Source organism: Gallus gallus, chromosome 17 (assembly GCF_016699485.2).
Source record: "Gallus gallus isolate bGalGal1 chromosome 17, bGalGal1.mat.broiler.GRCg7b, whole genome shotgun sequence".
NCBI lineage: Eukaryota > Metazoa > Chordata > Aves > Galliformes > Phasianidae > Gallus > Gallus gallus.
The window spans coordinates 8,798,923-8,811,065 of NC_052548.1; the positions used below are offsets into that span (position 1 = coordinate 8,798,923).

The following is a 12,143-nucleotide window of genomic DNA, read 5'->3' on the forward strand; positions in this document are numbered from 1 at the left end:
TCAGCAGCCTTGGATTTCTAGGTCAGGTTGACTAATATTAAGTAGATTAGAAATATTTGAATTTGCTATCTGTTCACTAACAGATGGGCAACTCTGTTAACCAATACTGCTGATGCAGTGCCAGTGAGGTTTTATTGTTCCTGTTCCCAATGTCTTCAGTATTACATACATTCCGACTGCATACATCTGTGTAACACAGCAGTCAATGCCATGTAAAGGAAAAATAATCTTCTTAATTCTCAAAGACTTCAAAAATCTTTCAATTTTGAAAAATAGTGGCAGTATTGTGTGACGAAGTGTGAGTAGCTGTTAGGGATATTATTACAGCACTGGTTTACTACATATTTATATTGAAGTGAGATGTACTTTTAGCTCTTGTACTTGATAAGATCCTGTCTCAGTTTCTCTTCTTCATATGAACGTTGTATGCTCTGCAGCATACATAGTGTGGCTTATTTTGCAGTTCTGAGAGATGCTGTGGGTTACAGTTTTTTGAATGGGGCAATGTGTTTATTCTGGAAATGAGCTGAATGAAGGTGAACACGCTGCCAGCTCAGTGATTCTTTCAGCTGTAGATGTGCTTATTAAAATGAACAGTTGAAGTGACTTCAGGGGGAGATCTTCACAGTGATTGGGTGACATGAGATCAAATCCTGTGTTCAAGCATGATACGATGTCTGGCTTCTCATAAGAAAACATAGGTGAGGCTGGCAAGTAGTGCTGGTGTGGAGACTCCTGTTCTTACTGCTGGGCTCCAGGCTGATTGCTGAATATGGGTACAAGTACTTATTTTGGCATGTATCTAATTTTAACTTGTTTTGCATCCCTAGAATAATACCAAGGAAATACTGCTCACAAGAACTTTTCCTTCCATTTTGGGCTGGTAGAGTTGGCCTGGAGCTGTAGTATTACAACTGTTAGCACTGACAGTGCTTCAGCTAGCCGTGCATGATTTGAAATGATAGAATTGCTGCCAGCTGTGTAGCTCTGCTGATTAGCAGCAAATGTGCAGGTCTTGGTGAGGGTGAGAGCTGGTGGGAGAGAAGCACAGGGCAAGGACAAACCCTTCTGCTCTGTTGCCTGCAAACTGCACTCTTACTGATGCACTTGTTGAAACACCTTTGTTTCAGATAACGTCCCGGAGGAGCTGAAGGACCCGTTCTACATAGACCAGTATGAGCAGGAGCACATCAAGCCTCCCGTCATCAAGCTGCTGCTGTCCAGTGAGCTGTACTGCCGTGTCTGCAGCCTGATCCTCAAGGGCGACCAGGTGGCAGCGCTGCAGGGCCACCAGTCGGTGATCCAGGCACTGTCTCGAAAGGGGATTTACGTCATGGAGAGCGATGACACACCTGTGTCTGAATCTGATCTGGGCTGCGCACCAATCAAAATGGTTAGCTTAATTAAATCCACCTAATGATCTTTTTACTTAACGCTATTTAAAATAGTTCATGGAAGGAAGGGGTTTTCATTTCTAGGCCACTAACCTCGGGAATTTTTCACTGTAAATACACTTAGAACACACAGAGACTTTTTTCCTAAAGGATTTTGGTTTTTAGTACTCATTGTGTTCTTCTTTTAGAGTTCTCATATGGCAATGATTGATGCCCTTATGATGGCCTACACTGTAGAAATGATCAGCATTGAAAAGGTGGTCGCTAGTGTCAAGCGTTTCTCTACATTCAGTGCCTCAAAAGAACTGCCCTATGATCTGGAGGATGCAATGGTTTTCTGGATTAACAAGGTAAAATTTGCTTCAAGAGAGGTGTCTGTTCCTTATTCAGTTTTTACAAAGCTTCTCGTGAATGCATTCTGTCCACCTTTTTAACTGCACCTTTCTGTCACCTTTTCCAGTTCAGACAAAGGACTGCTTTTGATTATTGTGTTACTTATTCTGCAAGATTATTTTTTGTTACTTGAGATAAACGTATATTTGGATATATTTTCATATCCTTTCTGTGCTTTGCCCTTTTAGGTGAACCTTAAAATGAGAGAGATAACAGAGAAAGAGATTAAATTAAAACAGCAATTAATGGAAAGTCCAGGACATCAGAAGGTAAAACAGTTTTGTCTTCAGTCATAACTCTGTGCATTAGTGATTAATGGCTTTGGGTATAAACATCTCAATGTTTTCTTTGTCAGGTTAATGTGAGGCATCCAGACCTCAAAACTCCTGAGATTTTGTGCGTGCAATTTGTTTGTGTTTCTTGGTGCCCTTCCTTTCCTTTCAATCCCTGTAGGATCTTTTGACTTTCCTTTTAGTTGGACTAAAATAACTTCTTTTAGTTTAATAATTTCAGTAAACTTCACTCGGCTTTCACAGAACAAAATATATAATATATATTTTGAAAGCTTTTGGGGGCGTATTCATTTTGCATGAATTTATTGTCTAATTTCAATTTAGAAGCTTATTGCAGCTCTGTCTAGGGAGCATACTTTTAGTATTCGTATGTTATATGTTTGTGACTTTATTCTACCTTTTCCCTTGAAGATATATCACAATGCACTAATGCTGCAAAAACATAGTACACTTTCATTGCTGGAGAATGTAAAATAGACTTTTTTTTTTTTTGGCAAACAGAACACACACCAGCTATCAGTGCTCCCAACGAATGGCTTAATAAAGCCTTTAGAAAAGCTCTACGCTCTTTCCTCTAGTTGGCATTGCTGTGCAAGGGGGATAAAATTATAATGTATGAACAAGGCACTGTTATTTGATTTCCACGTTGTGGCAAAGGTTTTATGTGCTTTATGTAAAATCATATCTTTTGATAATGAAGGACCTGAGAGCTGTTCAATTCACAAGTCGATGTCTGGTCCGAAGGATCCCATGTTATCAATTTGACCTACTGACTTTGGGGCCTCTTTTTTAATTTAAACTTCTCGACGGCAAACCCTCTGAATATGAAAGTGTTTCTTGCTGAAGTGCATTTAAGTATTACTGCTTATAACTTGCATTGCTGATGTTCCTTTCCTATTCCTACATTCCTTTCCTTGCTTCCTGAGCAGTCTCCTTCCAAATGGTATTGGAAATTAGTACCTGTAAGTGATTTACTTTTATGCCAGTTGTCATCTGCAAAATCATGGCTTTTTAAATTTCTTGGGATTGTTTGCTTCCATTTACAATGCTTCTTAGGCATTCTTTAAGAAATCCAACAATCTCTGTGTAAGCTTTCTGGTCATCAGGCTTAATTTTCATGACATGATTTCTGCATACTGTACAGCATATAGCATAATCACTTCACAGCACTTCAAAATTGTTCCCACAGTGCAGGAGTGAGGAATATGGAGTAGCAGCAAAAAGCTAGAAGTTTAACAGTGGTTGAAATGGTTACACTCACTATTTCTGTTGTAAATAGGCAATTGATGGCAGCACTAAGGTGATACAAAAGCTGGTCAGTTTAAATGGTTGCTCAATCTTTGAATCCATTGTTAAGATACGTAGATGTCTGTATTAGTTCTGTATAGTGCTCTTGCATTGCCATGGTTGGTAAATCCAACCCAGAACACCGTTATTCATTGAGATGAGGTTAGAAGATTTGACAAACCAGTTTGGACCTATTGCTGTGAGGAGTGCAATTGTATGGTAAATGAAACTGAAGCTGGCATAATGGGAGGAAAGACAATATTTTTATTTTAGGGGAAGCGTGAAGATGGAAATAAAAATATATACAGGTTTTGGCTTTTTATATAGTGGAATTGATGTTGCTTACTTTTAGTTGAGCTTCCTGGTTTTATCTGAACTTGCAGAGGTTCTCATTTGTTCCTGAGTTTCTCTTGGCCTCGATACCCTTTGTCCTCCACTTTGCTGGATGTGGTGCTTCTCATTTTCTGCCTGGGAGGATGAGAGCTGTTGTCTCAGTTGCACGTTCCCAAGAGTGGTGCAGCTGGAGAAGGCAGGCGTGCTCTGGCCATCGCCTGCCCCACAGTCTGCCTTTCCACACCAAGCTCCATCTCTCCCTTCTTGCTCCTAATACTTGAAGTAGCAGTTGACAGCTCTGCCTGTGGCAGTGGGCTTGAAAATTCATGATCCTTGAGGTCCCTTCCAACCCAAGCTGTTCTATGATTCTATAATCTTGGGTTTGTTTCAACCAAATCTATGGACTGCACTGAAAACTTTAAATACCTGAAGTAAAGAGAATGGGAGAAGGGACCTGCAGGCTGATGCCAGAGCCCTGGCTGCCAGCCTCATTTAATGACTTGTGACAACGTAATGAAGTACTGACCTAGAGTTTGTCTGTCGTGTTCTGTGTGCTCAAAGGTCCCATGTCTATTGGGGGCCTACATTTGATAGCATTGCTAAGGAGCTGCAGAGGTTTACGTTGTATTTAGAGACTACTAAGTGAGAGTAGAAGAAACAGACACAGTACTGACTGTGGTTGGTTTAAATTCAATTGAAATTCCTTTCCCACTGGAAAAGAAATACGTTTCTATTTTAAATAGAGGAGGAACTAAAATACAAGACAAAATTCCTGTCGTTTCTTTTAATTTGTTTACTTCAACTAAGTGGATAAACGGTGAACCTTTTAAGCTAACCAGATCACCTTAGTGTGCACACTTGTTTTATCAGACTTAATGACCGCATTTCCAGGGCATAATGGATGTTGCTAATGCATTTGATTTGTTTCGTGTTTGAATAACCACCATCCTATATCTCGCTATTTCTTTTTGTGTAAGCCTGATCTGATGCATGCCATATCGCACTGCATGCTGGAACCAGTGGAATATGCTCGTGTGGTACAGTATGATTCACATTCCATTACATATCTGTGGAGTGCTCCAGGCTGGGGAAAAAAGATCGTTTGCACCTGGGAAAATAGCAATAGCATGTAGACATTGCTTTTAGAAATACTTACCTTTGCCAGAGAAACTTAACATGCTGTATTTATGTTTGTTCAAAGTAAATGGAACTGTTCCTTATTATTAAATTCTTATTATTAAATTGCATATGAGCAACCTTCTTTCTTTTGAATACAATTTTTCTCAGCCTGTGCCATTCTAAACTGACACGAGCGTGTGTGTGTGTGCAGAGAGCTTGCCCAGGTTATCTTGGAAAGTTTATGGTACCACTGATAAAATAAAACTTTCTTCTGCCTATTCAGGATGTTGTCTGTATAGCAATATGCTATGGCAGCACATGGATCAAAAGAGTTCAGAAGCTGTTAAGTGGTGTTAATGTACTGGTGTAAAAGGAATCTTTTCCATCACTGTAAGATCATTCTGTTGAGCTGTATGGTGTATTATTTTTTGCTTGCTGGATCATTTTGCTGCTGGGACTCGGATATAGCCCTCCAGTCCGGCACATGGATTGTTAGTAAACATCAGTGCTAAAACTTTTCTTGCAAAAATTGCTAGAAGCTCTGCCAAGACTTGTTCTTCAGATACTCATCAACTAAGCTCCAAATCATGTGAGGGTCCAGGGGTAACCAGTAGAAGTTTGATGTTGATCTGTGGTGAAATCAAGAAGAGTTGTGCCATTGATTTCAGACCTTCTCCCTCCTCTTGCAGAGCATTTTTGAGAAAAGCCATGTTTTTCCCTTTGCTATTGTGTACTGGCTTGCCTGGCATACAATGCTCTGAACCTCTCCAAGAAACCTTTGCTCTCTGGTGATATGGTGGCGAGTCTGTGTGTGGGTAACACATGAGAAATCACTAGTTCATCTTAATTTCTTTTCCCTGGAGCTTTAAATGTATACGTGTAAGTTGTCTGTTTCTCTTTCTTTGGGTCTGCTGCATTTGTGCATCTGCGTGGAAGGATTTTGACTTAAATTAGTTTGCATTAAGTTAAAATGAATCTATGAAGCTAGGAATTCAACGTGAATTGCTTCCAGATACAAGGAGAATATTTAAAAAGGAAGCAGTGTATTCTTCTGAGCTGGCTTCTATGGAGAGGAGAGTAAAACCTTATATGTTGTTTTTGACTTAGATATCTAAGTAGAATGCTATGAAGGATCCACCATAAAGAGCTTTCAGTACTTAACTACAGCTCGTGAGTTCCTTGGCATCACATGAACACTAGTTTTCTTTTTTCAGGTGCGTTACCGAAGAGACCATCTGTCAAGCAGGCAATTACCTTACTTCCCCTTGCTCGAGGATTTGATGAAGGATGGTAGCGACGGTGCTGCTCTGTTAGCTGTGATACACTATTATTGTCCAGAGCAAATGAAGCTAGATGGTATGTAGAAAAGTTTCTTAGATAAGTATTTTGAAGTATTTGAGAGTTGAACTGGAAGTGAATTATCAAATGAAAAAGCAGCAGATGTAATAGGAGGGGGTCTGTAATTAAGCCTTAAAAAGAAATAAACGCATGTTACTGTTAGCTCACAATTCTTGTTGTGTTTGGCAGATGTATACAATTGAACTGCCAACCCTGTGTTATTTACAAATCTGGTTTTAGTTGCTTTTTTACTTTATCCTTGGGTATTGTTTGTAGCCTCTTTACCTTTTTGTGTGACAATGAAAATCATATATGGTTTGTAAAACAAACACCAAATTGATACTCAGTTGTGTGCACTTTTCCACTCCCTCCTTTTCCTGTCCTCTGGTATTTAATATGTAGAGAGAGGCACTGTTAGCCATTAAATATGAAGTGATGCTTTATAAGCACTCTGAAGTTCCTGTACGTAGTATTTCTGTTGGCTGTGGATGGAGGTTGAACTCGCTGGGGTAGTGCCATAACTTGTCTTTCTTACCTTTCCAGATATTTGTTTGAAGGAGGTAACATCAATCGCTGACAGCCTTTATAATATTCAACTCTTGAGAGAATTCTCAAATGAATATCTAAACAAATGCTTCTATCTCACGCTGGAGGACATGTTGTATGCTCCTCTAGTTTTAAAGGTAAGAAACATAATGAAGGATACACTTCTAAACAAAACGTAGGTAAATCATCAGCAGTTATTTTGTTACTGTGAGGAGCATTTTTTTCTTTTCTAGCCTAACATCATGGTATTCATTGCGGAACTCTTCTGGTGGTTTGAGAATGTCAAACCAGACTTTGTACAGCCAAGAGATGTTCAGGAAATAAAGGATGGTAAGTCTTATATGTTTCATAAATATTAGTTGGTTATTTCAAAATATTTACATCAGAATGAAGAACTGTTACATATTGCTGTTTGCTTTGGAGCTTGCTTTCTACCTATGCTTTCTGCTTGCTGCAGCTTTGAAAGCAGGAAAAAGTGGAAGGCAGGTTAGTCCTAAATCCAGTTGTGGATTGGGTTCGAAGTTTTGGAATGTAATAAGCAGATTTTGTTTTACTCCAGCCCACTCGTTATCTGCTTCCTTCCCAATAAAGCCACCAGAATATGTTTTTTAAATACAGGTTATTACTTCTACTACTGCATTTCAGTTTTATGTCACAAAATTGTCACTATGGTGTACTGCTGTTTGGAACTTCCTTTTGTGCTTTGTTATTTTAATGGTTATTTATAACATTAACACAATTTTTAATATGTACACAGTTAAAACAGTGTTGCAGCAGAAGAACAGCCGCCCACCTGTTCCCATCTCCAACGCAACTAAGAGAAGTTTCATGGCTAGTCCTGCAAGTACAAATCCAGCAGATGTGCAGCCCTCAGCTCAGGCAGGCTCTGAAGCTTGCAGTAGATACTACCTGCACCCTGAAGAACCTGACTGCCTGTAAGTCTGTTTTCATGTTGTTTAGATTAATCTCCTACTGTATGCTTCCGTTTGGATCGCATAGGAAATTCTGCTTCTAGCTGTTCTGATTTTGCTACAGATTTTCTGCACACAGCTTGAATTCACTCAATCTGTAAAATATTCTGCAGTTCAAAGCAATACTTGGCACTGTTATGTTTGATCTTTGGCAAATTCCCGTGAGCCTCAACACCAAATGTCACCGTTGTCATAGAAGAAATTCTTCTAATTTCTATTTTGAAGATAGCATGAAATGTTAAAACTGTCCAAGTATCTGATCTTTGCTGGCCATGTTCTTTAAATGTTGATATGAAAAACTTAACTATGATTCAATGTACAAGGAAGACAATGACAAGATTTTTCAGCTGAACTAAATGTGAGGGCTGTAAGGAAGTTAATTCAGCCTTTACTTTGTCTCAAGTGTACTGTTACATAAGCTACATTTTTAAGTGACTATTTAAAAACGTAAAAACAATTTGATTTCAGATAGTAGTTTACTCTTCTATTGTTTCATGTGGAAGCCTTAATTTTTCTTTAAGTTCCTTAATATTGATGATATGATTGTGTGTTTTAGGGAGGATGGGGGCAACTATTGCTACTGTAACTTCTTTGCTGTATAACTTTCTTCTGTGGTTATAGAAAAAAGTTCTTTAATTAATGAATTCTTACTGTTCTGATTTTCTGAATTAGTGGCAAAGGAGGAAGCCCTGCCTTTAGTCCTTCCCATCCACTGCTCCCTTTGAGACAGAAACAACAAAAGTCTTTACAGGGCGAAGACAGCCCTGGTAAGTCTACTTTGAATTTACATTTCAAAAGGCAATACCAATCACTGTCAATACAATAATTAATGAAAAAATACATATGCTAAGTAAAGACAATAAATTTGATCTTAAAGGTACTTCTTGAAAATCTAGGTTTTATGCGCATACAGAATTACTTAGAATTTATTTTCTTTGCTCAGCAATGGTACTGACCAAACTTCATTTCAACTGCCTGGGCTCTTGTAATATGCAGTGATGAAGACTGTTTAAACCAAAACAAACAAACAAAAAAGATGGAGCTGGGGAGTGAGTGGGAGGGATGAGGAAAGCAAACTGAGCACTTCCATGCTTGGAAATGTAGAATTCAAGTCTGTGTATAACCAGATATTTGCAGATGTGTATGCACATGTGTTTTTATATATTTATGTATACACTGCCATTTTTTCAGTGTGTATTTTACCAGGCTTTTGTTTACTTTTCTTTAGTATTTCAGCAAATTTGTTTTCTGCTGCCATCTCTTGGTGAAATAATGTATTATACTTGCTATTAAAGGTGATGAAATTCCTAGCTTAAAGATTGTTTCTAAAACATTACCCGTTTAAAAAATTTTGTAGGCCATCGACATCGTTCTAATTCTCTGACTCGTGTTGATGGGCAGCCACGAGGTTCAGTTCTTGCATGGCCAGAGAAGAAACCCAGGTAATGTGTGCTCTGAGGTTTTACAGTACTGTTTAATGGAAGGATACTTCATACTGTGACAAACGTCCTTGTAATATGGTATCGCTTCCTTAGAAAAGGACTGAGAGTTGCTTAACTTTGTTTTCTTTAATTACAAAAATAAAGTGTTTTCAGAGATGTCTCATTTTAGTGTTGCAGTTGAACATAGTTTAAATGTAATTTGCAATAGGCACTGTTGAGAATTTAAGTATCTGAGGTTGCTGTCTTACTGTTGGTGGTCACTCTTGCTACAGCTTACCTTTTTCAAATAGAAAACAAATGTTGGCTTTGTGTATTATTGTCCTTAATTCAGCGAACTGTAACTTTTTGTACTTTCTCTTCAGAAGGCTGTTCTTATCTTTTCTAGGCCTCTGTCTCAGCCAACACCATTTGCTCTTCATCATTCCGCCAGTACTGATGTGGACCCTGGATCTGGTGATAGCATTAGTCTGGCTAGATCAATCAGCAAAGACAGTCTTGCTTCAAACATTGTTAATGTAACTCCAAAAAACCAGCCCCATCCTCCATCAATGAAAACTAATGGGAAGAGCTTGCTGAACAATGTTGAAATTGAGGATGAAGATGAAGAGCTTATTGCAATAATCAGATCTGAAGAAAGGCCAAACCGTGGTGATGTGGAATTGCAGAACGCAGCAGCCAGAGTACCCAGCATAGTTGCAACTGCATGGTCTCCAAAAATAAACAGCGAGTCTTCAGAAAGCAAACCAGACAGTTTCTACTTGGAGCCTTTAATGCCTGCAGTTCTAAAGCCAGCAAAGGAAAAACAAATAATAAATAAAGAGGATGAATGTGGGGAGGGGAAACAAAGGAGTTTTATAACAAAGAGATTAAATGAGGGACACTTGCCTTTGATTCGCAAGAAAACAAGTAGCAGTCATGGTGACCATGATCTCAGTAGGACTTTTACTCCAATTTCTAGTTCTGATTTCAGTCCAGTTACTGAGTCCAGTGCTGCAGACTCAGTAGCACTGGTGGAGGCGGGGTTAGAAGCCTCCAGACCTTTGGCTAGTAGCAGTTTAGATCCTTCTGCTCAGGATCAACCCACTGGAGGATTTTTTCTTCATGCTGCTAAATCTGATGATGACATAGCAAGTAAAGTCAATGTAAGTTATGTGAAAGGTCTCAATTTACATGTTCCAGATACTACATGGACTATGGTGAGACAGGACTCTGATTCTGATCTCTTAGACATAGAGGACACTGAACAGGACTTGGTAGTCTTAGACGACCATCCTATAGTCACTAAATACATAGGTGAAGAAGAATCTGCAAAGCTGCAAGAAGATATGAAGGTAAAAGAACACGAAGATAAAGATGATGCAAGTGGGCGTTCCAGCCCATGTTTGAGTACCATTTCCCAAGTTAGCAGTGTGTCAGTGGCTAGTGGGAGCGTCCGAATGACCAATTTTGCAGAACGAAAGCTTCAGAGGCTTAATAGCTATGAAACTAAGTCCAGCACAAGTAGTTCACAAAAGACCACACCAGATGGATCAGAAAGCTGCCCGGCACCACTGACCACGTGGAAACAGAAGCGGGAGCAAAGCCCCAGCAGACCAAATAAAGATAATGTTAATCTTTTAGCTTCTGAATTGGTGCAGCTTCATATGCAGTTGGAAGAGAAACGAAGAGCAATAGAAGCTCAGAAGAAGAAGATGGAAGCCTTATCAGCAAGGCAGCGACTAAAATTGGGCAAGGCAGCTTTCTTGCATGTTGTTAAGAAAGGGAAATCTCCCGATGTTCCACAGCCACTCAAACCAGAACACTTTCCAAAAGAGTACCCTCGGCACAATGGTGAAGACTTAGATGAAGTTTCTTTGGGTTCTAAGTCTGAAGAGTATTTTGTGAAGGAGGAGGAAAGAGAAGACATAATTAATGATTCTCAAGAGGTAACAAAAGTAAAAATGCAAGAAAGCTTAGCTTTTGTTGAGCAACATAAACCGAAAGATTCTGCTGCTATACATGAATTGGAAAAAAGTAAAATTATTTCTGCTGCCCTTCTGGAAGACAGTGTTACAGAAGTAGATATTAATGAATGTGATCTTTCTATTGAAAAGCTTAATGAAACAATCAGCACACTTCAGCAGGCTATATTAAAGATTTCTCAGCAACAGGAATTGCTTATGAAATCTCCATCAGTGCCATCACCAGGAACCAGAAGTAACTCTCAGGACCAAAAGGTAAAACCATCGATCCATTTTGTTGAGCCCCTGTCACCAACTGGAATGAACAGTCTTCGTAAACCGCCTCGATTTGGTCAAGGCAGGAGTCCTCGATCAGGCAGACCAGCTGATTTGAAAGTCCCTAAAGACAGACAACAAAACTCAGCACGTGTTAAAACGCCAACACAAAGTCTAGAAAGCTTACCGCATTTAAGGCCATTTCCATCCAACAGCTTGTCGAAGACACCAACAGAAGTAGGCTCTGAAAATAGTCCTGATCTGGGAAGTGGTACTCAAGAAAAGTGTTTCTTTGATACCTATAGACTTCATGATGAGAGTAATCAACGGGCACTTGTTCTCTCCACCTCGAAAGATGCAAATATCATTTCTGAGATGAGCAAAGAGGTGAATAACAGCTTCAAAGAAACAGGGTTGAATTCTTCTGATGGCTCAGGAAAAGAGAATGTCCCAATGGATGAGCCACTGAGGAGCAAGGCTAATCTCATTGAAGTGGATTTATCTGACTTAAAAGCTCCAGATGAAGGAGAACTTGAGAACCAGGATAGCTCTGCGGATATAATTAGCGAGGGTGACCAGAAGTCTGGTGTGGGGTTTTTCTTCAAGGTAAATATGTTAGCTTTCTATATTTAGGTATTGTTACACTTTTGTCTAGCATTAACAACTTGTTTTTGCCCCTTCATTCTTGAGTCATCTGGTGGAGCCAAATACATTTTGGTTGCAATGTTAGGATTTGAAAAAAACACATTTGAGGAGAAAAGTTCTTGACATTGTATGAAAGCAGTCTTTTCTGGTAGAGAGCAATCTCCTG

General features: G+C 39.2%; 1 protein-coding gene across 3 annotated transcripts in view; it reads left to right on the forward strand.

Annotated features, from left to right (window-relative positions):
• CAMSAP1 (calmodulin regulated spectrin associated protein 1) overlaps positions 1-12,143 on the forward strand; it is a 28,804-nt gene that overhangs the window by 12,326 nt on the left and 4,335 nt on the right. For 2 of the 3 annotated variants that reach the window (XM_004945989.5, XM_040649115.2), the window contains exons 3-13: positions 1,131-1,393; positions 1,583-1,744; positions 1,976-2,056; positions 3,010-3,042; positions 6,034-6,175; positions 6,701-6,840; positions 6,937-7,033; positions 7,461-7,638; positions 8,347-8,441; positions 9,032-9,116; positions 9,502-11,938. In XM_004945989.5, the coding sequence (XP_004946046.4) occupies positions 1,131-1,393; positions 1,583-1,744; positions 1,976-2,056; positions 3,010-3,042; positions 6,034-6,175; positions 6,701-6,840; positions 6,937-7,033; positions 7,461-7,638; positions 8,347-8,441; positions 9,032-9,116; positions 9,502-11,938 (3,713 nt within the window). The remainder of the gene's footprint in view (positions 1-1,130; positions 1,394-1,582; positions 1,745-1,975; positions 2,057-3,009; positions 3,043-6,033; positions 6,176-6,700; positions 6,841-6,936; positions 7,034-7,460; positions 7,639-8,346; positions 8,442-9,031; positions 9,117-9,501; positions 11,939-12,143) is intronic. The other variant, XM_415410.8, reaches the window with a different exon arrangement.